This window comes from Chiloscyllium plagiosum, chromosome 25 (genome assembly GCF_004010195.1).
Source record: "Chiloscyllium plagiosum isolate BGI_BamShark_2017 chromosome 25, ASM401019v2, whole genome shotgun sequence".
In the NCBI taxonomy this organism is placed as follows: Eukaryota; Metazoa; Chordata; class Chondrichthyes; order Orectolobiformes; family Hemiscylliidae; genus Chiloscyllium; species Chiloscyllium plagiosum.
Window position 1 is genome coordinate 16,740,281 of NC_057734.1, and position 24,932 is coordinate 16,765,212.

A 24,932-nucleotide genomic window follows, 5' to 3' on the forward strand; every position below is an offset into this window, starting at 1 on the left:
ACAAAGCAGAATCTGAGCAATTTACAGGATATGGAAGGTGCTGATTGGCAATTCTAGAACCCTATGAAAGGATTCATTTATATTGAGGAATTTGGAGGGTTCTGCTACAGTTAAATAAATAGTTCTTCAGGAAAGGTTTGACATTTAAAAACTGAGTCTAATTCTTGAATAAGTATTAAAATAAGCCTCCAGTTTACAACAAAACCCCTAAACTACAGCTGGTCTTGATCCCACGTACCTCTCAGACCCTGAGCCGACATTCCCCTCTCATTCTGGGAACCAACACTACCCCTGCCATTGAATTCCTTCCCCAGGGCCTAAAAGCATAATGCATCCTGGCCCACCAGGATGAACCCAACACATCCTCTGCAATTGGACATGACACCAATCCCCTCAACCCACCACCTTGGGGGTTTGACATCCCACTCTCACTAAGACCACACCCCTACTAGGCCGAATATTCAAACACCCACTCTCAGACCTACCCTTAAAAGGGAAAGCAATGGCCTAGTAGTATTTTCACTAGACTATTAATCCAGAAACTCAGCTAAAGTTCTGGGGACTCGGGTTCAAATGCAGCCATTAGAGACAGTGGAATTTGCATTCAATAAAAAATCAGGAATTAGGGATCTAATGATGGCCATGAAACCACTGTCAATTGTCATAAAAACATCTGGTTCACTTGTGTCCTTTAGGGAAGGAAATCTGTCATCCTTACCTAGTATGGTGACATGTGACTCCAGACCCATCGACATGTGATTGACTCTTTACTATCCTCTGGACAATTAGGGATGGCAATGAATGCTGGCTTAGCCAGAGATGCCCATATCCTATGAGTGATTGAAAAAAAGTCACCACTTACCTGGCCCCTTTCTCACCTGGCATCCTACCCTTCTGGTGCACTAAACTCACATTACTGATGAAGGGCTTTAGCCTGAAACATCGATTCTCCTGCTCCTTGGATGTTGCCTGACCTGCTGTTCTTTTCCAGCACAACACTCTCGACTCTGATCTCCAGCATCTGCAGTCCTCACTTTCTCCTAATCTCACAATTAGCTTACACACATTGTTATGAAAATGTGGGTGTACTGTATCTTTAAGAGAGTTAAAAGTTAGCAAAAACTACCTGACAGCACCAAGTGTTCTGAAAAAAGATACAATGTAACATGTGCTCCAGCTACAGGGGTAGCGAGAGTAGCTGGTTGCCTGGAAAAGACAAAACAGATTCAAATTAGGCCAATCACTTTAAATTATACCCCCAAAAATACCAAACTCCAATCCAGTTTGAATTGAGTATATTGACAATCTTAAAACTCAATGACACAATCCAATAGTTGGGGGAGGGTAATAAGCCTGGGGAAAATTGAACAGTTGAGAGGAGAATTGCCAAGCTACCAGCATGTAAAGACTGTCTGAAAAAATTAGCTCTCTTAAAAAGGTATCTTTATCAATCAGTAATCTGTAAACCAGAATCCCCAAGAAGAAGAAAAGACAACCGGAATACAGAGAAAACTGAAAGCTGCCTTGTTTTGAGATAAGAAGTTTTGTCTTGTAAATCATAATTGGGTGTTTTATCGGATTAGTATTATAGAAGGTAAGGTAAAAGATAGGTTCTAGAGGAATTGTAAATAATTGTTAGTTAATTATTCTCTGTTATACTTTAAGAAATAAAGTTGTTAATTTTTACTTTAAATAGTTCTTGACCTCTGGAATTTTCACAGATTACTGCATGGGATAAATCCTTTCTGTGTTGCTGGTTTACAGTAAGCAGGAGTGTTTACCTCCTGTTGTAACAACATACCCTGCCACAGGAGCTGTCAAAGTGCTATCTGTGATGCAGGACACTTAAATCACAGAAAACAACAACTACTGCTGTGAAAAGATAGGAATGGTTCCACTTCTCCCAACTATCCTGTACCATGAGGGACCTGTCTGATTCAAAATACACCTCACATTTCTGAAGGAACCCTGATCAGAATCTCCTGTCAGAAATGCAGAGCTCTTTCTTCATGTGAAAAAGGAGCAGAATGGCAACCTGATTGTGATTGTCACTTTTTGGGAAGCGCAGTCCTTGGATTTATAATACGTGATAGGTAAGACTGACATGGAATGTAATAATGAATGGAGAGAATGCAACAAGTCATAGTGGGATCAAGGTACAGGTATTTGCTGTTAAATTCAGAGTAAACGTTCTACTGATAGAATAAACTATTTAATCTTAACAATGTCCAGTGTTTTTTTTGTGCACCCCATTGTCAATAAGTCTTTGGAAAGCTCTTTTATTAAAAGGAGAATCTTTGAATATTTTTAAGACAGAAGTGGATAGGTTTTTGTTAGTAGTCTTTTGAGATAAAACTTAAAGGTGCAAGGAAAATAACTTATGCTTCATAAGTGGCAAAAAGTTAATAACTAACCTAACTAACATAAAGCATATTCAATGTTTGTTTAATGAACTATTAAAATTATAGACCAAAAAAAAAGTGGCTCGTGTACATAACATCAGTGGAGCTGTTGCTGTAGAAGCTGAGGACCTTCCAGATGGAGTGTATAACTCCAAACCAGGTCCTGTATAGCCCGTATGGTGGCCCTCTGTTGGGAAGGGTGCCAGAGGGTTTCTGCAGATGCCAGAAATTTCCAACTGGCCGAGTTCTGACATAAAACAGCCAATCTGGCTGATCAGGCGTGTTCATTCTCAACTTGGGCCAAATCAGCAATCCACTCATTTATCATTCACCAAAAAATATACACATGCAGCTGTAAGACACCTCTCCCCACTGTTTCCCCAGCTAACATTAATTTAAAGGGACAGCTATTCTGGGTCAGGTTGTTTTTACAAACTTCTACCATTACAATGTTTGTGGAAGCATGCAGAATAAGGTTCCAAATTTCACAAAGACTATGGTTAAAACTTCACAAGCGAGCATTTGGTGATCTGTCCACACTTGAGCATCCCCAATAGAGGCACCAAGGAAACATATAGAACATAGAACATAGAACATTACAGCGCAGTACAGGTCTTCAGCCCTCGATGTTGCGCCACCCTGCCATACTAATCTGAAGCCCATCCCACCTACACTATTCCATGTACGTCCATATGCCTGTCCAATGACGACTTAAATGCACTTAAACTTGGCGAATCTACTACTGATGCAGGCAAAGCATTCCATACCCTTACTACTCTCCGAGTAAAGAAACCAGCTCTGACATCTGTCTTATACCTATCTCCCCTCACTTTAAAGTTGTGTCCATTCGTGTTTGCCGTCCCCATACTTGGAAAAAGGCTCTCCCTGTCCACCCTATCTAACCCTCTGATTATCTTGTATGTCTCTATTAAGTCACCTCTCAACCTTCTTCTCTCTAACGCTTCAAGGTCCTCAGTCTTTCCTCGTAAGACATTCCTTCCATACCAGGCAACATCCTTGTAAATCTCCTCTGCACCCTTTCCAAAGCTTCCACATCCTTCTTATAAAGCGGTGACCAGAACTGTACACAATACTCCAAGTGAGGCCGTACCAGAGCTTTGTACAGCTGCAGCATAACCTCCTGGTTTCGGAACTCAATCCCTCTATTAATAAAGGCCAAAACACTGTATGCCTTCTTAACAACCCTGTCAACCTGGGTGGCAACTTTCAGGGATCTATGTACATGGACACCGAGATCTCTCTGCTCATCTGCACTCCCAAGAATCTTACCATTAGCCCAATACTTTGCATTACAATTACTCCGTCCAAAGTGTATCACCTCACACTGGTCCACATTAAACTCCATTTGCCACCTCTCAGCCCAGCCTATCTATGTCTCTCTGCAACCTACTACATCCTTCGTCACTATCCACAACTCCAACAACCTTAGTGTCATCCACAAATTTACTAACCCACCCTTCTAAGCCCTCATCCAGGTCATTTATAAAAATGACGAACAGCAGTAGACCCAACACCAACCCTTGCAGTACGTCGCTAGTAACTTGACACCAAGATGAACATGTTCTATTAACTATAACCCTCTGTTTTCTTTCAGCTAGCCAATTACTGATCCAAACTGCTATGTCTCCCACAATCCCATTCCTCCGCATTTTGTATAATAGCCTATGGTGGGGAACCTTATCGAACGCCTTGCTGAAATCCATACACACCACATCAACCGGTTTACTCTCATCTACCTGTTTGGTCACTTTGTCAAAAAACTCAATAAGATTCGTTAGGCATGACCTACCCTTCACAAAACCATGCTGACTGCCCCTGATCAGATTATTCTTTTCTAGATGGTTATAAATCCTATCTCTTATAACCTTTTCCAACACTTTACCAACAACTGAAGTGAGACTCACTGGTCTGTAATTACCAGGGTTGTATCTACTGCCCTTTTTGAAAAAGGGAACCACATTTGCTATCCTCCAGTCCTCAGGCACTATTCCTGTAGACAATGATGATTTGAAGATCAATGCCAAAGGCTCGCCAATCTCTTCCCTTGTTTCCCAGAGGATCCTAGGATAGATCCCATCTGGCCCAGGGGACTTGTCTATTTTCACACTCTGCAGTATTTCTAATACCTCTTCCTTGTGAACCTCAATCTCTTCTAGTCTAGATGCAAGTGTCTCTGTATCTTCCTCGCCAACATTTTCATTTTCTATAGTGAACACTGTTGAAAAATATTTATTTAGTGCTTCCTCTACCTCCTCTGACTCCACACACAACTTCCCACTATTATCCTTGATTGGCCCTAATTTAACTCTCGTCATTCTTTTATTCCTGACATACCTCTGGAAAGCCTTAGGGTTAACCCTGATCCTATCCACCAACAACTTCTCATGTCCCCTCCTCGCTCTTCTGAGCTCTCTTTTTAGGTCTTTCCTGACTTCCTTGTAACCCTCAAGTGCCCTAACTGAGTTTTCACATTTTGTCCTAACATAAGCCTTCTTCTTCTTCTTGACTAGGGATTCCACTTCCTGAGTAAACCATGGCTCACGCGTTCTATATCTTCCTCCCTGCCTGACAGGTATATGCTTATCTAGGACACACAGGAGCTTTTCCTTGAATAAGCTCCACATTTTTAATGTGCTCATCCCCTACAGTTTCCTTCCCCATTCTACGCTTCCTAAATCTTTCCTAATTTCCCTTCCCCCAGCTGTAACTCTTGCTCAGTGGAGTACACCTATCCCTTTCCAACACTAAAGTGAACCTGACAGAATTGTGACCACTGTCTCCAAAGTGCTCGTTACCCAGTACTAAATCTAAAGTGGCTTTGCACCTTGTTGGCCTGTCTACATACTGTGTCAGGAAGCCCTCCTGCACACACTGGACAAAAACTGACCCATCTATAGTACTCGTACTATAGTGATCCCAGTCAATATTTGGATAGTTGAAGTCCCCCATGACAACTACTCTGCTTCTCTCACTCCTATCAAGAATCATCTCTGCTATCCTTTCTTCCACATCTCTGGGACTATTCGGAGGCCTATAGAAAACTCCCAGCATGGTGACTTCTTCTTTCCTGATTCTAACCTCAGCCCATACTACCTCAGTTAACGAGTCCCCAAACATCCTTTCTACAACTGTAATATTGTCCCTGATCAACACTGCCACACCTCCCCCTCTTTTACCATCTTCTCTGTTCTTACTGAAATATCTGAATCCCAGAACCTGCAACTGCCATTCCTATCCCTGCTCTATCCATGTCTCCGTAATGGCCACAGCATCGAAGTCCCAGGTACCAACCACACTGCCAGTTCACCCACTTTATTTCGGATGCTCCTCGCGTTGAAGTACACACACTTCAAACCAGATTCTCACTTGCCAGTGTCAGATACTTGATTTGGGAACTCCCTACTCTCATCCTCTTCTGTACCTGTCCTACAATTTTGGTTCCCATCCCCCTGCTGTATTAGTTTAAATCCACGGTAATAGCTTTAGCGAATTTCCCACCCAGGATATTGGTACCCCTTTGGTTTAGATGAAGACCATCCTGCTTGTAGAGGTCCCACCTCCCCCAGAAAGAGCTCCAATTATTCAAAAACCTGACACCCTCCCTCCTGCACCATCCCTGTAGCCAGGTGTTCAACTCCTTTCTCTCCCTATTCCTCACCTCACTAGCACGTGGCATGGGCAGCAAACCAGAGAAAACAACTCTGTTTGTCCGAGCTCTAAGCTTCCATCCTAGTTCCCTGAATTTCTGCCTCAAGTCCCCATCTCTCTTCCTACCTATGTCGTTGGTGCCAATGTGGACCACGACTTGGGGCTGCTCTCCCTCCACCTGAAAGATCCCAAAAATACGATCAGAGACATCACAGACCCTGGCACCCGGGAAGCAACACACCAACCGTGAGTCTCTCTCATCCCTACAGAACCTTCTACCTGTCCCCCTAACTATCGAGTCCCCAGTGACTACTGTCCTGCTCCTCTTCCCCCTTCCCTTCTGAGCAGCAGGTGCCCCACTGCTTTCCCCTGGTAAGTCATCCCCCCCAATAGTATCCAAAACGGTATACTTGTTGTTGAGGGGAATGGCCACAGGGGATCCCTGCACTGCCTGCTGGTTCCCTTTCTGTCCCCTGTCGCCCATCTGTCTTTTTCTTTTATCTGGGGAGTGACTACCGCTCTATAAGTCCTGTCAAAGTGAATAATTCATTTTGACTTGTGTCATCAAATGTATAGTTTGATACAGATGTTATTGCAAAGTCTGCCTACAAAGGGTAGGGAGCACTTCAGTTGCAGTGTCTCTGAGCCTGCAACACAAGGAGATGCAGCAACAATCTGCAGAGAAGCTCTGCCTGGAGGGAGGAGGAGGCAGGAAGAGGCTTCCAAGATACTTTTCAGCTGAACAGACTGCCAATAAGTGCCTACTCAGATGCAAAGTCTCTGAGGATAACATCTCTTCATCATCACTGCTCGACCATACACCACCGTCCCAATCACCTGTGTCATTCCATCATTAAGTCCTCATAGCCAGAATCCTGCGATAAAAGATATAGTCAAAAACTGTATCATTCCCTTCAACACTAACATGCAGTAGCAGCAGTGTGCACCATCTACAAGATGCACTGCAGAAATTCAGCATAACATCATTACCAAACAACATATCCAATGACACAAGTCAAAATCAGCTATAAAACTATTGTACATTCTTTTGGACCCTATCTTGGGAATGGAAGATTTTTTCTTAGTGCCCGTATGTAATGCTAACCCAATGGTTGCAGCACAGCTGGTGGAAGGTTGGTGACTTTCATTGGGGGACATTCCAGATGGCTTTACAGGAACACTACTGACAAGCTGCAGGCTTCAAGAGCATTTTGACTGACTCCTTGTTATTGGGTTCTGGAACTATGGAACACATTAGGACCAAATTACCAGGACCTGGGGCTCTCGGAGTTCTGCTTTGTTCAGGTTAGGGCTGTGCTAGAGCCAAGTCCAACACTAGAGCCTAATCTTTCTGTCCATGTCCCTGTAAGAGTTGCAGCAATTTAGGCTGCAGACCTGTTTTTGCGGCCACAGTATTTATTTGACTGGTCCAGTGAAGCATATGGGTAACAGTATCCCAAGATATTGATGGAACAGAATTCAACATTAATGGTAATATCATTGAATGTCGAAAGGAGATGGTTACATTCTTTCTTGGTGCATATGGTCATTACCTGCAATTTCTGTGTAAGCCTATCAAGCTAAATTGAATGTTGTCCAGGTCTTACTGCATTGGGCAATGACAACTCCAATGACTGAGGAGTCTCAGAGCATTAACTGTGCTAGCAGTAAACATTCCCATTCTGAACTTATGCTTGTGTGAAGACCATTAATAAAACAGCTGAAGGTTTTTAACACTACCCTGAGCAATTACTGTTGATGATTGACTTCCAACAACCACTAATATATCTTCTTTTGTGCTAGGTATGACTCCAATTGGTTTACTTGAACGACTGCAGTCCATTTGGTGTAGGTAGAACCCCAATTATGATAGGGTGGGAATTCCAGGATTTTGACCCAATTATAGTGAAGGAACGGTAATATATTTCCAAGTCAGAATGTTGACTGGCTTGGAGGAGATCTTGCAGGTATTCCCATGTATCTGCTGTCCTTGTCCTTCTAGATGGTAGTGCTTGAGGGTTTGTCAAGGAGCCTTGGTAAGTTTTGGCAGTGCATCTTGTGAATGGAACACACTGCTGCTACTGAGGTGTTGGAGGGACTGGATGTGGTGCTAATCAAGGGGATTGCTTTGTCCCGAATGGTGCTAAGCTTCTTGAGTATCTTTGGAGCTGCACTCATCCAGAGAAGTGTATAGTATTCCATTATACTTTGCCTTAATCCTTGTAGATAGGCTTTGGGGAGTCAGGAGGTGAGTTGCTAGTATTTATGTGCTGTGACCAATACAGTTTCTGATCAATGGTAACCCTCCAGGATGTTGAGTGGGTGATTCAGTGTTGGTAATACCTGAGAGTATCAGGGATTGACAGTCAATTCTCTTGTTAGAGGTGGTGATATTTGTGCAAATGTTATTTGCCACCTGACAGCCCAATCTGAAATTGTCCAGTTCATGATGCATTAGGACAGGGAACTGCTTCAGTATCTAATGAGTTGCGAAAACATCAAAAGTTCTTGCTTCTGATGAAGCAGCTGAAGATGGTTGGGCTACGACACTACCCTGATGCCCTGGAGCTGAGATGACTGACCTTCAACAACCATGACCATCTTCTCTTGTGCCAGGATTGACTCTAACCAGTGGAGAGCTTTCCCATACTGCCTATTGATTTGAGTTTTGTTAGGATTCCTTGATGCAGTCAAATGCAGCCTTGATGTGAAGGATAGTCACTTTCACCTGACCTCTGGAATTCTCCTCTTTTCTCCATTTTGAACCAAGGCTCTAATGTGGTCAAGAACTGATTAGCCTTAAATGACCGTTTCCCTCTGGCCTGGTTACAGCCCACTAATGCCGATGACTTATCATGTGGAAGTTCAAAGACTATACTAGTCTTGAGGTTCACACATTGCCACTATGTGAGCTGGTGGCTGACAGTGTCATATCAGTTGACTGGACCTTTTCACAGTGCTATGGCATTGCTCTCTTTCTTCCTCCTGGAATTGTTGTGACAGCTGGCACTTTTGAGAACATAGAAAAAGGAGTGTTAAGGAGGGAGGTAAGATAACTGGATGAATGTGCTGGTAGTGGAAGACCCCTTAAACACCCCATAGTCAATCCCCCACAATGACAGACAAGGTTTCCTGTCATTAGAGCATACTCTGAAAAGCAGATCAAATTTAGGTTGAATGTCATTGGAATGTGATGTAGGCCTAAGATCAAACAGTAATAAAATAGAATGAGTGTGGGAGCAGTAACAGTGGCAGGCCATTAGGGTAATCATGTTCATGTTGTGCATAAAGCAGAGGTTTTAGATAAAACATTCTGCATTTAGGCCTGGTGAAATTGAACTTTTGGCAAATACTGAATACAATACTACAAGAAGTATTTATAAAGTATGCTCATGCAAAATGTGCCCAGGGCCTTGGTATTGATCTGGGAGTAAGAAAATTCACAAAGCTGTACAGCACGGAAACAGACCCTTCAGTCCAAATCATCCAGGCCGACCAGATATTCTTAATAAGTCTAGTCCCATTTGACAGTGCTTGGCCCATATCCCTCTAAACACTTCCTACTCATATATCCATCCAGATGCCTCTCAAATGTTGCATTGTACCAGCTTCCACCACTTCCTCTGGCAGCTCATTCCCTCCATGCATCATCCTCTGTGTGAAAAAGTTGCCTTTTAGATTCTTTTTAAATCTTTCCCCTCTCACTTTAAACCTATGCTGTCTAGTATTGGACTCCCCCATCCCAGGGAAAAGACCTTGTCTATTTACCCTATCCATGCCACTTGTGAGTTTATAAACCTCTACAAGGTCACCCCTCAGCCTACGACGCTCCAGAGAAAACAGTCCCAGCCTATTCAGCCTCTCCCTATAGCACAATCCTGGCAACATCCTTGTAAATCTTTTCTGAACCCTTTCAAGTTTCACAATATCCTTCCGATAGCAGGGAGACCAGAATTGCATGCAATATTCCAAAAATGTTCAAACCATTAGCCAACCTTCAGTCTTCTGGCATCTTATCTGTGGCTATTGATGATACAAATAACTCAGCAAGTGGCCCAGCAATCACTTCCCTGTGGTTCCACACATAGGCAGCCTTGGTGACCTTTAAGTGGCCCCATTCTCTCCTAAGTTACTTTTTTGTCCTTAATATATTTATACAATCCCTTTGGATTCTCCTTAACCATATTTGCCAAAGCCATCTCATATCCCCTTTTTGCCCTCCTGATTTTCCTCTTAAGTATACTGCCTTTATACTCTTCTAAAGATTCACTTGATCCCTGATGCCTATACCTGACATATGCTTTCTTCTTTTTCTTGACCAAAACCTCAGTTACACTAGTCATCCAGTATTTCCTACAACTACCAGCCTTGCCCTAACAGGAACATATAATCTCTGGACTCTCTGAAGACTTCCCATTTTCCAGCCATCCCTTTCGGAACATTCACCCCGAATCAACTTTTGAAAGTTGTTGCCTAATACCATCAAAATTGGCCTTCCTCCAATTTAGAATTTTAACTTTTAGATCCAGTGTATCCTTTTATGTTGCATCTATATGTTGTTGTAATAAGGGCAAGGAAGATTCCACCTGGACAAGAAATTCCACAAAGATCAAAGAAAATAAAAAAGAAACCAGGATATAATCCTCGCCATGAAACTCATAAGGCTTTTCAGAAAGCAACATTGGAGTTCGTTGTAATTTACTCAGCTCGAGCCGTTAAAATGGCAAGATTGGTTGCAGCTTTTCAGGCTACTAAATATTGACACTGATGTCCCATCACCTCTGTACAGACACCTCCCTATCTATCACTAATTCCAGAGAGGGCAAACGACCTTCTTTCCCAGGACAGGCAGTGGTGGGATATGGTGACACTGGATGGGACAGATGAGGAACAAGAGCTGAGAAGATTTCCCTCATTGCTCTAATGACTGTGATAACTGAGTTCTGGGAAGAGAAATGTGAAAATCAGGCCACCTTCCCAGGAAGTTTCTTTCTGTCCTAACTTCAGAAGGTCCAAACTCTGCAACCTCACCATCTGCAAAGCAAAGTTTGAAGAAGACATTGGCAGACTCTTCCTAGGTTCCTGTTTCGGCCGGGTGATCACGGCATTTGTTACATCTCAGTGTTGTTGGCCCAGGGTACAGGAACTGTGCAGGAAATCTGCCTGCCCCTGCAAAGTCTCGCTTGCATACGGAATAAAGTTTCTCGGTGGACAGATTGGGGGCAAGACATTAAAACAAAACAGAAGGCGGCTCCATGTGAACATTTTAGTGGTGCACGAGTATTCAACCTAAATTCCTTGGCACGGAATTCCTGACTTGCTGCTATATCCAAACAAATGGGTTGAAGACAGATCTTTTAAAAAGGTGCAATCAATATGATGTACTGCATTTGAAAAAAAGGGCATTGGAATTAAAGTTGTATCAGTAACTGCAATGTGATTTTGTTTATTCATAATTTCGTCCCACATGAGGAACTTCACACAAGAGTAACACCCTGTGTTTAACTCGTTTGCCCACTCTCCTTTGCGTTATTTTTTCCGGATCTATGGGGAAGTTCTGGGATGGGGACCAGGAGTCTGGCTCAGAAACCGCTGGAGTAGGGCTGATGTGTGCTTTGTCTGCAAGGTCACGCTCGCAGCTCCTGGCACTGGGAAAGCTGATGCAGGCACTCTTCAAATCTAAACAATGTGGGCACCCCATGAATGTGAAAGCTAATGAAATAATTCTACCCGTCTTGTGTTCAGCAAAACAATGCTCTCTGCACGTCAGTAAAAACGATGCTTTATTTAGCATTAATCCCATTCCATCTATCCACCAGCTCACTGTAACCATTTAACAAACAGTTTTTGGCATGGTTCTGTTTGAGTTCAATATAAATTCTCTGACAATCCACCACCCTGCACTGACAGGACCGGATACTGGTAAGAGCTTTTACAGCTGCTAGCAAATATAAAGGAATAGATAACTTGCATAAAATAACAAGAATTCAAATTTTTTTAAATACAACTACTGCTTGTCATTTGCTTTGCTTCTGTCAAATATTATATTTTCCATTGAAGGTTACTTGAGAAAGTGCAAGTCTTCTACAAATTGTCTGGTGGGATAGCCAGTTGTAAGTAATGAATGAACAGATTTGGGAATGGATGGCTGGGTGCACAAGGAGACTGGTGATAGAATGTTTTAACTATGAAATAAGGTGCGTTAAGAGCAATATTAGACAGTACTAATGCCATAAATATCAACATAAAAAAAAACCTGAAGTGCTTGGTACTTTTAATGTTGTGTAGAAATTCATTAAATTAATTAATATGATTAAACATGTTATGATTCTTCAAATGATACATAGCTAAATTTAACTTGAAGTGATTGTGTGGGAAGGGACTGAGATGGAGAGCAAAGCATTTTGACAGCATGAGGCCAGAGGGGTTTTAACAGCTGGATCTCATCTCCATCAAACTTATCGACTTCCTTCTCAAATTGAGTTGTTAATCCTCCAACATTGTCTTGCAGGCATTAGGAATTTAAGATGATTTTTTGTGATACTCCTGCAAACAATCTGGGATAAAAATCAAGATATTAAACTTTCCATGTATTGACATTTTTTTATTTATTACATATGTGGAAGGTGGAGTAAAGATCATCAGATAAGATGAATCCAATTGGGGAACAAAAATAGTCTGTTTCATTTTTAAGATTAGAATGGGAAGGCAGAGCAGCTGGAGCAGAGACCAATACCTGACTGTGGCCTTGTGAGATGACTCAAGACAGAAGGCCACTTGGTGAAATCTTTAGGAATACACCCAATTGAAATTGACTACCCCCTGACCAAAATCAATAGGAAGTGACATATAGCAAGTGGGATCCTCAGGAATGGAAATGACAGGCAACAGGAAGTCAAAGCAATATGAATGGACCCTGCACTCAGTTCAGTAGTTCAAATTACCTCAGGATCAGGAGAGGGAATGTGGGGAATAGGGTCTGGGTGAGAATAGGGAAGACGTAAACTTTCATTTCAGGATAAGGAGGGGCATTTCCATTCCTCCTGATCCCACAGACGAACTAAATTAACAGGAAAATAATTTTTTTTTCTTAAGAATTTGACCCAGCTCCTTTTAAGTTGGCATGGTATGTCCACAGCAACGAATTTCCCCTGGAGGCCACAGTTGGAAGTGTGCAAAAGGTCACCCAAGAGAAAAAAAAGGCAATGAATCAAGAAATTTAAGTAACATCATGAACAGTGAGACATTCTGGAGATGATTGCACCATATAAATACATTACTGACTTCTCACAGCTTCAGAGCTTTTTTACCACCATGGGTCAGTTTCATGCCAAAAAAATTTGCCATGTATAAATGACTACTGATGTTTCTCTCTGAGTGATAATATTCATACTGAAGGTTTAGTCACTCTTGTATTATTGGAAGACTACTGAAAAATAAACAGCTGCTATTATCAAGAATTTATATAGCTAGTGAGTGTTACAGTATCTCTTGGAATATTATGAACTGAGGATTATCTTTGTAGTTCTATACGATTACCTGACTGTGATAAAATGGATCGTAGGAAAGACATTGCAAAGTATATTTTGCGATAGCAATGTCATGTATTTGCAAAACTGAAAATTAATCTTGTCCTTGTCCTCACTATTATGGAACTACCTCAGTGATAGCAAATGACAGAAGTCATAAGGACTGATAAGTTGCTTTCAGCAATTCATCTATTTGAATTTTAGGGAGAGAGAACTTGCATGATTAACTTTGAGAGAAGTCAAGAAAGGATAATGGATGAAGAGGTTTTAATTTCATTAAGGAAGGATCAAAGCTCACTCAACTGTTATAGAATCATAAAGATGTACAGCATGGAAACAGATCCTTTAGTCCAAAATCGTCCATATCGACTAGATATCCCAACCTAATCTAGTCCCATTGGCCAGCACTTGGTCCATATCCATCCAAACTCTTCCTATTGATATACCCATCCAGATGCCTTTAAATGTTGCAATTGTACTAGCCTCCACCACTTCCTCTGGCAGCTCATTCCATACACGTACGTGAAAAAGTTGCCCCTTAGGTCTCTTTTATATCTTTCCCCTCACCCTAAACCTAGGTCATCAAGTTGTGGACTCCCCGGCCCCAGGGAAAAGACTTTGTCTATTTATCCTATCCATGCCCCTCATGATTTTATAAATATCTGAGGTCACCAGTCAGTCTTTGACACTCCAGGGAAAACAGCCCCAGATCAAATCTTCCAACCCTGGCAACATCCTTGTAAATCTTTTCTGAATCCTTTCAAGTTTCACAACATCTTTCCAATAGGAATGAGACCATAACTGCACGCAATATTCCAACAGTGGCCTAACCAATGTCCTGTACAGCCGCAACATGATCTCCCAACTCCTGTACTCAATACTCTGACCAATAAAGGAAAGCAAACCAAACGCCTTCTTCACTATCCTATCTACTTGTGACTCTACTTTCAAGGAGCTATGAACCTGCACTCCAAGGTCTCTTTGCTCAGCAACACTCCCGAAGACCCTATCGTTAAATGTATAAGTCCTGCTAAGATTTGCCTTCCCAAAATGCAGCACCTTGCAATTATCTAAATTAAATTCCATCTGCCATTCCTAAGCCCATTGGCACATCTGATCAAGATCCAGTTGTAATTTGACGTAACCTTCTTCACTGTCCACTAAACCTCCAATTTTGTTGTCATGTGCAAACTTACTAACTATACATACTACGTTCATATCCAAATCATTTATATAAATGATGAAAAGTAGTGGACCCAGCACCGATCCTTGTGGCACTTCACTGGTCACAGGCCTCCAGTCTGAAAAACAACCCTCCACCACCACCCTCTGACTTCTACCTTTGAGCCAGTTCTATATCCAAATGGTTAGTTCTCCCTCTATTCCATGAGATCCATCCTTGCTAATCAGTCTCCCATGGGGAACCTTGTCAAACGCCTTACGGTAGTCCATATAGTACACGTCTACCACTCTGCCCTCATCAATCCTCTTTGTTACTTTTTCAACAAACTCAATCAAGTTAGTGAGATATGATTTCCCACATACAAAGCCATGTTGCCTATCCCTAATCAGACCTTGCCTTTCCAAATACGTATAATTCCTGTCCCTCAGGATTCCTTCCAACAACTTGCCCACCACCAACATCAGGCTCATTGGTCTATAGTTCCCTGGCTTGTCCTTACCACCCTTCTTAAACAGTTGTACCATGTTAGCCAACCTCCAGTCTTCTGGCAACTCACTTGTGACTATCGATGATACAAATATCTCAGCAAAGGACCCAGCAAACACTTCCCTAACTTCCAACAGAGTTCTAGGGTACACCTGATCAGGTCCTGGGGATTTATCCACCTTTATGCGTTTCAAGACATCTAGTACTTCCTTCCCTGTAATATGGATATTTTTCAAGATGTCACCATCTATTTCCTTACATTCTATATCTTCCATGTCCTTCTCCACAGTAAACACTGAAGCAAAATACTCAATTAGTATCTCCCCCATCTCTTGCAGCTCCACACAAAGGCGCCTTGCTGATCTTTGAGGGGCCCTATTTGTTCCCTAGTTCCCCTTTTGTCCTTAGTGTATTGGTAAAACCTCCTTGGATTCTCCTTAACCCTATTTGCCAAAGCTATCTCATGTCCCCTTTTTGTCCTCCTGATTTCCCTCTTAAGTATACTCCTACTGCCTTTATACTCTAAGGATTCTCTCGATCTATCCTGACTATACCTGACATGAGCTTCCTTATTTTTCTTAATCAAACCCTTAATTTCTTTAGTCATCCAGCATTCCCTACACCTAGCAGCTTTTCCTTTCACCCTAACAGGAATATATTGTCTCTGGACTCTTGTTATCTCATTTCTGAAGGCTTCCCATTTGTGGATCATTCTATTTAACAAACAACAATCACCGAGAAATTACTGATCCTGGATTCAAAGGAGGAACTTTTAAAATATTTGTTCATGCAACGTGGACATGGCTGACTTGGCCAGCATTTATTGCCTAACCTTAATTACCCTGGAGAGCTAGTGGTGAGTTCCCCTCTTGAACCACTGCAGTCCTAGGGTGTAGTACTGTTGGGAGAGGATATCCCAGATTTTGACCCAGCACAGTGAGGGGACAGTGATATGATTCTATGTCAGGATGCTGTAAGGCCTGCGGGAGAAGTTGCAGTTTTTGGTTGTGTCCCCTGCGACTGGTATCCTTATTCTTTTACGTGGTACAGGTCACAGGTTTGGAAGATGCTGTTGGAGGAATGTTGGAAAGTTACTGTAGGTATCTTGTAAATGGTACATACTGCTGCCACTATGCATCAGTGGTGGAGGAAATGATTGTTCAAGATGTGGATAGGCTGTCAATCAAGTGAGTTGCTTTATCCTGGATAGTGTTAGTGTTCTTGAATGCTGTTGGAGCAGCACTCATCCAGCACTCATTCTATCACCAGTTTGACCCATGTCTTGTAAATGGGTAGACTGGTATTGGGGAGACAGGAGGGACAGGAATTCCCAACCTCTGACCAGCTCCTGTAACCACAGAATTTATATGACTGGTCCAGTTCATTTCCTGGACAATGGTAACTCCTGGATATTGGGAGTGGGGATTCGTCAATGGTAATGCTATTAAACATAAAGGGATGATGGTTAGATTCTATATTGTTGGAGATGGTTATTTCCTGGTACTTCTGTGGTGTTACGGTTACTTACCACTTATCAGCCAAAGCTTGGATATTGTCCAGGTTTTGTTGTGTCTGGACTCAGACTGCTTCAGCACCCGAGGAGTTACAAATAGTGCTTAAACATTGTGCAATCATCTGTGAACATCCCTACCTCTGATCTTATGATGGAAACCAAATCATATGATTTGCAGCACAGTGATGGGCTCACTACTGTTCTTGACCAAGCTGACCACAGTAATCCAGTGAGTGTAGTGGCATGGATTTTACCTCTCCTGATATGAATTTCATTCCATTGCTAGCTGTAGATCTTCCATGAAATCCAGCAGCAGCAATGCCATTCTGCAAACTATCAACCAATCAGATTGAAGAATTCTCACTGTAATATAACAGGAAGTGAAATCAGAATGGAAGACTGTTTATACTTCATCTTAAAAGGAGATTCTAACAGAATTACACATGGGATTAAAGGAGAAACAAGAATATTAAACAATTGAACAAAATATAGTATGTTAGAAATCAATATATTTTATCAGTGGAGAAATTTGGCATTGCGCAAACAACAAATTTGATTTTTTTACAGGGCCAGGGTAGTTGTTCAGCTTTGACTATGATTTAGCATGCAATAAAAAACCCAATTACACCACATTCAACAAGTATAACTTTTGTGAGAAAAATGTTAGTCTGAAATATAACTTGGTAGTGGAATTTCCCATCGCTTTCTAATTGATTTACGTGCGTCAGGATTTAAGTAACATAATCTGTGGATTAGGAGAGAATCAATGGTAGAGACTTTGGGATTTCCATGCTTGGTGGCATATATGCAGTGAGCAAAAATTGCTGTTAGTTTCACAGAGTAATGACAGAGATTGTAAGTACTTTTGCTGTCATTACAACCACAAAACCAGGCCACTGCAGTTTGTTTGAATAATCACCATACAGATTTAACCAGTCTTCTTTTTTCTGCAGAGACATAGGTACACCTAGCAACAATGGCATCAGAACAGAACCCAACTCCCAAGCAGCACCCCACCTCCACAGCTGGGCATAAGGTTGGTCCATTACTTTTCCATATCCACCCATCCTTCTTTAAATGTTGTGACTTTCACTCTGTGTGAACAGAGACAATTGGTTGATACTGTCGGCCAAATGCTTTCCAAAATCTTTAAAGATTTTGTGAATAGGTTTTCCCATTCTTATTCAAAATAAAGAATTGACTCATCTGAATCTCACTTTATTGCACTGTTTCAGATTACCCTGTACGAGCAGGAAAATTTCCAAGGCCTCTTCCATGAGGTGACTGGCCCCTGTCCCAACTTGAAAGAGACTGGACTTGGGAAAGTTGGCTCCCTTGTGGTGCACACTGGACCGTAAGTATTACACGGCATTATGTGAACTTGTCACCATAGGAATGAGTTGTTCAGTCCAACTGGTTGATGTTTACGCTTCATGCAAACATTTGGGCGATTGCTGGAAAATCTGGAGAGTTTGAGACTAATTGAACAAATGTGCTAGAAAATAGTAAATCAGAGTTGCAGAGCTGAAGGCAAATGTGACATTGATGGGTTACACTGGGTTAATACCTGTATTACACATATGGCTAACTGGGCACTGAATCAAAACAGAGTCTACTGAATCTGAAAATAATGGACCCAAATAAAAGCAAAGTATAACCTAAGTCTGACAGTATTTACAGAGGGATAAACAGAGTTGGGATTTCACATTAATGATCTTTCATCAGAGCTGGTACAATTTAGTGATCTCACAGTTTTACGTTGTTTCAGAGATGAGTAAAGGAGGGATGGTAGGAGAGATTTAATTAGCAAGAAGTAATGATTCCACCAAAAGAATGGTAGTCAGACAAGGAGTGCAATAAAATATTTAACTGGGTGAAAGTATAAATGGTAGCACCAAAACCATTAACAATAACTGCCATCTACAAACAGAAACACAAACAAAATTGGGGGGGGAGGGGCAAAGTTATGTAACTGTTGAAATTGCTGAACTGAGTCCAGAAGGCTTTGAAATGCCTAATCGAAAGTTGAAGTTCTATTCCTCAAGGTTATGTTGAGCTTTATTGGGACAATGTAGGAGGTTCAGGACAGAGAAGCCAGGGTGGGAATGGAGCAGAGGGTTAAAATGACAGGGAACTTTAATCTCATGGTTACATTCGCAGGCAGATTACAGGTGGTCTACAAAGTGTTGACCCAATCAGTGTTAGGTATCCCAAGTGGAGATGAGGTCACATTACACAGTGAATGTTGGGTACTGAACTGAACAAGTAGATCAGTAGGAATGTTAAGGGCCTTGGACAGTGAGAAAGAAAGTGGCCAAGGGCAGGTGACACATTCCTGCACATGTCTGATAATGTGCTGTGAGAAGGGAAGGGGATATTGGGGATGGCAGCTGAGTGGACCATGTTGTCACAGAATGAGTGGCCCCCTAGAATGGGCTGGATTGACTGTTTGATAGTCATCATACTGCAGGTGACAGAAATAGAGGAAAATGACTTATTGAATATGAAGGCAATGGTGTGAAAGGTGAGAACAAGCAGAATCCATTCATGGTTCTTCTAGTGGCAACAGAAGTGAAGTAAAAGAAATCAAGGCCTGTTGACAATGATGGGGGTGGAGCTGAGGGATACAGGCATGGAATTCCTCAGTCAAGGATGAAGGAAAACATATCAGAAGCACTGCTTTGGAAGGCTGTATCATCAGAACAGATGTAATGAAGGAAGAAAAACATGCAGAATATATTGTATCCTGCAGAAAGTAATGTGTGAGGGAGTGTAGCCAACGTTGCTGTGGGAGTTGGTGGCCATCTCAACTATATGGTTGATAAGCTATCTCCAGAAATGGAGAGAGAGAGATGTCAATGTTAGGGAACGAAAGAGTCCGAAGTGGACTATACAATGTTGAATGAGATGTAAAGGTTAGAAGCAAAGTTGATTAAATCCTGCAGTTCAGGGTAAGAGGAAGAAATTATACTGGTACAGTCATAAAATGTCATCAGACAATTGCTAAAAGGATATGGATAAAGATGCAAAATCCCATGTAAAAAAAGATGGACTTTCTAATCTAGGCAGAAGTCAGTACTGAGTAACCATATGAGCATTATAGGGCCAACTACTTAGGACAGAGAAGTGTGGATGAATAGGAAAACTCTTTCTAGATGGAGGAGTGGGGAGGTACTGTAAATCATAAAGATTGTTTGAATTAAAAACGGAAACCCAAAGGAGGGAGAAGACTGAATGGACAATCAAAAGAAAATGAAAAGCCAATGAGAATGGAACAGAAGTTTTTAAAGCCAGGGTTTTAAGCACAAAGGCAGCAATAAGACTTTTACTGAACTCTGGATATCACAGCTCAGTAAGCCTAGCATGGACTCGGTCATCTATAGTGACCAATTCCAGAGAGTAATTAGGAGCAGGTCTCCAATCCATCTCTTCGTCAGTTCTTGAAAAGTAAAAAAACCAAGATTATATGAGAGTGTATTCTTTCAAAGAGGCATGTGGAAAATCCCTCCTGGTTCAATGGTTAAGAGGTAGGTGGATATTGAGGTATCCAGACCAGGAAGGTCCTTGTTGTGTGCTAAGCTATGTATGTCAAACTAACTAAAATGGCCCTGAGCTAAGGTCTTGACTGTCATTTAGTGATTTATCTATTTATCTTCTGGAACAGACACATGTGGAGCAGTTGGGCAATCTCATGTTGCACCCCTCCAATTGAATAAACAACTCGAATAATGAACCTATCAGTATGAGTCAGCAGCTTCAGGAAGGAAGAAGAGAACATTTGAAATAACAGAACATTTGTGCTGACTCATACTCATACAGCCATGAGAATAAAATACCAATGTCCGTGTTTAAGGAAATAAAAGTACAATATTGGAAATTTAAATAAATAATGGAAAGCTCCTTTCTAGATATTAGTTCACCTGCTGGACACATGTCTCAATTTTCTGTTTCCATCTTAGATTTTCTGCATTAATATGTTTCACTGTTCTATCTCTGGGAAAAAATGTTATTTGTGACACTAATGGTAATGAATACTTAAAATGACAGGGCTCTTTTAATTACTTCATGTCAAGTGTGTCTATAATAGGAAGCTCAAGTGTGATCATCATTCTTGGAGAAATTCTGAAATTGAATAAACATTTCTGGACCCTGAAGTTGGCAGCAACAGCAGTAAACCACCTGTCACAAGTTAAATACACTTTGCTGTTACAAGGTGGATAACATCTTATGTTGTCTGACACCACCATCTGCTTTGTTCTATTTTTAGATGGGTTGGCTTTGAGCAGACAGGCTGCAAAGGTGAACAGTTTGTATTTGAGAAAGGAGAATATCCCCGTTGGGATACTTGGACAAACAGCCGTAAGAGCGATAGTCTTGCTTCCTTCAAACCTGTGAAACTGGTAGGTTGGCATTGTTTGCAGAGATAAAGCTGAAAAAAAAATGGAATCAGGCCAACAGAAATATAGAAACCCCTAAAGTCTGCCTAATCTGCTACTTGGCCTGGTAAATAAGGAAATTGAGCCATCCTTATCTATTGATGGCATAGTAGCTTTGTGATTAACGCTGTTGCCTCACAGTGCCAAGGATCCAGGTTCAATTCCAACCTTGGGCAACTGGCTGTGTGGAGTTTACACATTCCCCCTGTGTCTATGTAGATTTCCTCCCACAGACCAAAGATGTACAGGTTAGGTAGATTGGCCATACTAAATTGCCCATAGTATCCAAGGATGTGCAAACTGGGGCGAAAATGCAGGAGTGGGTCTGGGTGGGATGCTCTTTGGAGGGTCAGTGTTGACTTAATGGACTGAATGGCCTGCTTCTACATTATAGGGATTCTATGATAACTCCTGGCCAAGTTCAATAAGGTGATCTCAACCAAAGCAGCAATTGAGTTTGAACCAGTCCACCTCTGGGCTAACAAGTGAAAAATCAGAATGGGAAATGGTGTGTTGATTCTATAATTTGCTTCATTCTATAATTTATGTCAGTCTGTAGGAGTGATGATCATCAATTCCATTAATGCTGCTGGAAGATATGTGTGTGTGTGTGTGTACAATAGTTGGGGATGAAGTTGATATTCCCTAAGCTAAACAATCTACAGATGTTTTGTGTTAAGGCTCCCACATGAGGAGGGGTCACTTCAGTGCTGAGCTGGTAACTGTGAATCTACATACCATATTGAAGCTGTGCTGTCATTTAGGAGGAAAGATATAAAGGGAGGAAGTTAAAGTAAAAACCGAAGGGCAGCCAATTGACATTTTCAGTTACTCCTATTTTGAGAAAATCCTTACCCTTTTGTGCCATGCAGGACGGAAATGAACACAAGATCATACTTTATGAAAATCCTAACTTTACTGGAAAAAAAATTGAAATCATAGATGATGATGTACCGAGTTTCCATGCTCATGGATACCAGGAGAAAGTGTCATCCATTCGTGTTTTGAATGGAACGTAAGTATTGGGATGGGGGCTTGACAAAAAACATTGTATCAGCAGCTTTTGATTTCTCTTGATGACAAACATATTTTGAAAACATAGAGGATAGAAAATGGAGTAGGCCTGCTGCCCCATTCAATATGATCATGGTTGATCATCCAACACAGAATGACCGAATTGTTATGGTGTAGAAGGGAGCCATTTGACCCAATAGGGCCTGCACTGGCTCTTTAAATGAGCATCATAACCTAGTGCCAATTTCCTGCTTTATCCCACATCCTTGCACACGATTTCTCTCCAAATAATTATCCTATGCCTTCTTGAATGACTCAATTGAACATGCCTCCATCATACTTCCATGCAGTTCATTTCATGCTCTAACTACTTGCTGAGTGAGAAGGTTTTTTTGCACAGTTTTTTGCTTCTTTTGCACATCACTTTAAATGTTTTTCCCTACCTACTCCATCCAGCCTGTTCTGTATCCTGTTCCCACCTCCTCCTCTTTATTTTGAATCCCTTGAGCTTAAAGAACTATACTTAACTCCTTCTTGAAATCATTCAATATTTTAGTCTCAACCTCTTTCTATGGCAGAAGATTGCACTAATTCATCACTCTCTGGGTGAAGAAATTGCTCCTCATCCCTGTCTCAAATAGCCTACCCTGTATCCTTACATTGTAACCACTGGTTCTGGACTCCATGGTCACTGGGAACATCCCTCTTGTGTTTAGCCTGTCTGATACAGTTAGAATTTTCTAGATTTCTCTAGGATTCCTCATAATTCTTCAATACTTCAGTGAACATGTCCGAACCAAACCGATCACTGTTCTTACATAAGTCCTACCATCCCAGAAGTTAATCTGGTAAACCTTTGTTGTACTCCCTCCATAGCCAAAATGAGCATCCTCAGATAGAAGACCAAAACTGCACACACTACTCCAGGTGTTGCAAGAAGAGATCCACCTCCCCTGTACTTGAATCCTCTCACTATGAAAGCCATCAGAGCACTTGCTGTCTTCGCTGCCTGCTGCGCCTAAATGCTGACTTTCAACGACTGGTGTACAAGGATACAGGGGTCCCATTGCACTTCCCCTTTCCCAAACTATTGCCATATATTCCATCAGTGCACTTCGGGAGGGCTGTCACTACTTTGGGAAATGTTCCCTTTGAGTAATGGAATAATTGACCCAGATTTTGGAGTACTATCAGCATTCACATACATAATTACTTGACTAAAATGTACACCATGTTCTGGAACTCTCCTGTACAGTTTAGCATGGAAATCGAGAAATTGCTGTTATTTATTCCCTGGAGGGTGAATTGTTTTAAATCCTTGTAGATTACTATCACGTAGAAGTCACAGAAATGACAAAACCCTCCCCCTTTATGCTGTAATATTATTGTTAGAAACCCCAGGAAAAAATCCTACCGTATTAATGTGATGTAAGGGAAATGTTATGAGAATCTTAAGTCGGCAGCCTTTGGCAACAGGCTGGTGACCTGTTCTAGACAGTGGAAACTTGCTGTGGAAACAGATGTGAGCACCTCCTTTGTCCGTGATATGTGCCACTTGCAGCAGAAGAGAAAAGACAAACGTGAGGTAAGTGGGTTTTTAATGGTAAATTCTGTCATAACCTCTACTTAAGAGCCTTTCTATTTCTGCAATACTAGTTTTATATTTGCATAATGCCATCAGATGTATCAGTGAAATCAATAGTACAGTCTATAGATATTAGTTTAAATTCCAAAAACTCTGTTTACGGTTGACCTGCTCACTGCTGTACTTCTTGGTCTGGCATTCTTCTACCCCAAAAAGGTCAAATAGATAAATGAAACAGTTTGACCTGGGAAGAAAGAATGATTTAATAGTTCTAATTTTCTTTCATCAGATTAGTATTTTTCAAATGTAATCTTGACAGTCAATGTAAACTAATATACTATGGTTCAACCTAAATATATTCTCACCTGATGTCCACACAGATAGGTGTGTCTAGCAGGAGTCACTGAAACATGATTAAGAAGGTGATGCTTTGATGGCTTTCCCTCACAGGGTTGTGTGGTCAACTGTAGCCTGTCCCAGCTGAGATCAGTACTACCTTGGGTTGGACATCTCTTCTTGTGGATTTCATTCCTCTTTTAGTAATACCTGTTTACGTCTTTCTTCCAGATGGGTTGGATATCAGTACCCAGGCTACAGAGGCTACCAGTACCTGCTTGAGAAGAGAGATTACAAGGATATAACTGAATTTGGAGCTCAGAAGCCTCAGATCCAGTCTGTCAGACGTATTAGGGATATGCAGTGGCACCAGAGAGGCATCTTTCATCCCACTAATTGAAAGGTTCCTCTGCTTCTAAGCTTCTTGCCATCAGTTTCTCACTGATTTGCTGCTAAATTCCTAAACACAGGTTAAATGAATGCCTTCCCATAAAATGCTGTATGAATTCAACAGCTGAGCCAATTCAATAAAATCCCACACTTCAAGCTTACCTTCTCTATCTGCGTTTTGCTTTTTGTATACAAACTGACAGAAGGAGAGGAGACAAAAATTGGCCTTCTTCCCAAAATTAGTTCAGTTAGATGAACAGTGAAGATCTAAAGAAAATATTCTGTTCATGATTCAGCTGGTTAAGGGAACATGCAGCTGAATTAAAGAATGCCTCTCAATTGACTGATCAGGATCATCTCAAGCCAAAGAGGGAGACAGTCAGAGGCTA

The 24,932-nt window shown here is 41.5% G+C and overlaps 1 protein-coding gene across 2 annotated transcripts; it reads left to right on the top strand.

The window, feature by feature from the left end:
• The first annotated feature begins 11,893 nt into the window (after positions 1 to 11,893).
• On the top strand, positions 11,894 to 24,704 carry LOC122562608 (beta-crystallin B2-like). 2 transcript variants are annotated; one of them, XM_043715594.1, is made up of 6 exons: positions 11,894 to 11,993; positions 17,736 to 17,818; positions 18,018 to 18,136; positions 21,050 to 21,182; positions 22,091 to 22,233; positions 24,385 to 24,704. In XM_043715594.1, the coding sequence occupies exons 2-6, from the start codon at positions 17,759 to 17,761 to the stop codon at positions 24,551 to 24,553; spliced, it is 624 nt and encodes a 207-aa protein (XP_043571529.1). In that variant the 5' UTR covers positions 11,894 to 11,993; positions 17,736 to 17,758; the 3' UTR covers positions 24,554 to 24,704. The 2 variants fall into 2 exon arrangements, with proteins under 2 accessions (XP_043571529.1, XP_043571528.1); XM_043715593.1 differs by lacking the exon at positions 11,894 to 11,993 and adding an exon at positions 12,126 to 12,184.
• Positions 24,705 to 24,932: the final 228 nt, after the last annotated feature.

Excerpts from the sequence above, each read along its gene's own strand:
- LOC122562608 (XM_043715594.1), top strand. The coding sequence starts at position 17,759 with ATGGCATCAGAACAGAACCCAACTCCCAAGCAGCACCCCACCTCCACA. Across the intron at positions 18,137-21,049 it reads CTTGTGGTGCACACTGGACC|ATGGGTTGGCTTTGAGCAGA; the intron begins GTAAGTATTACA and ends TTCTATTTTTAG. Across the intron at positions 21,183-22,090 it reads CCTTCAAACCTGTGAAACTG|GACGGAAATGAACACAAGAT; the intron begins GTAGGTTGGCAT and ends TGTGCCATGCAG.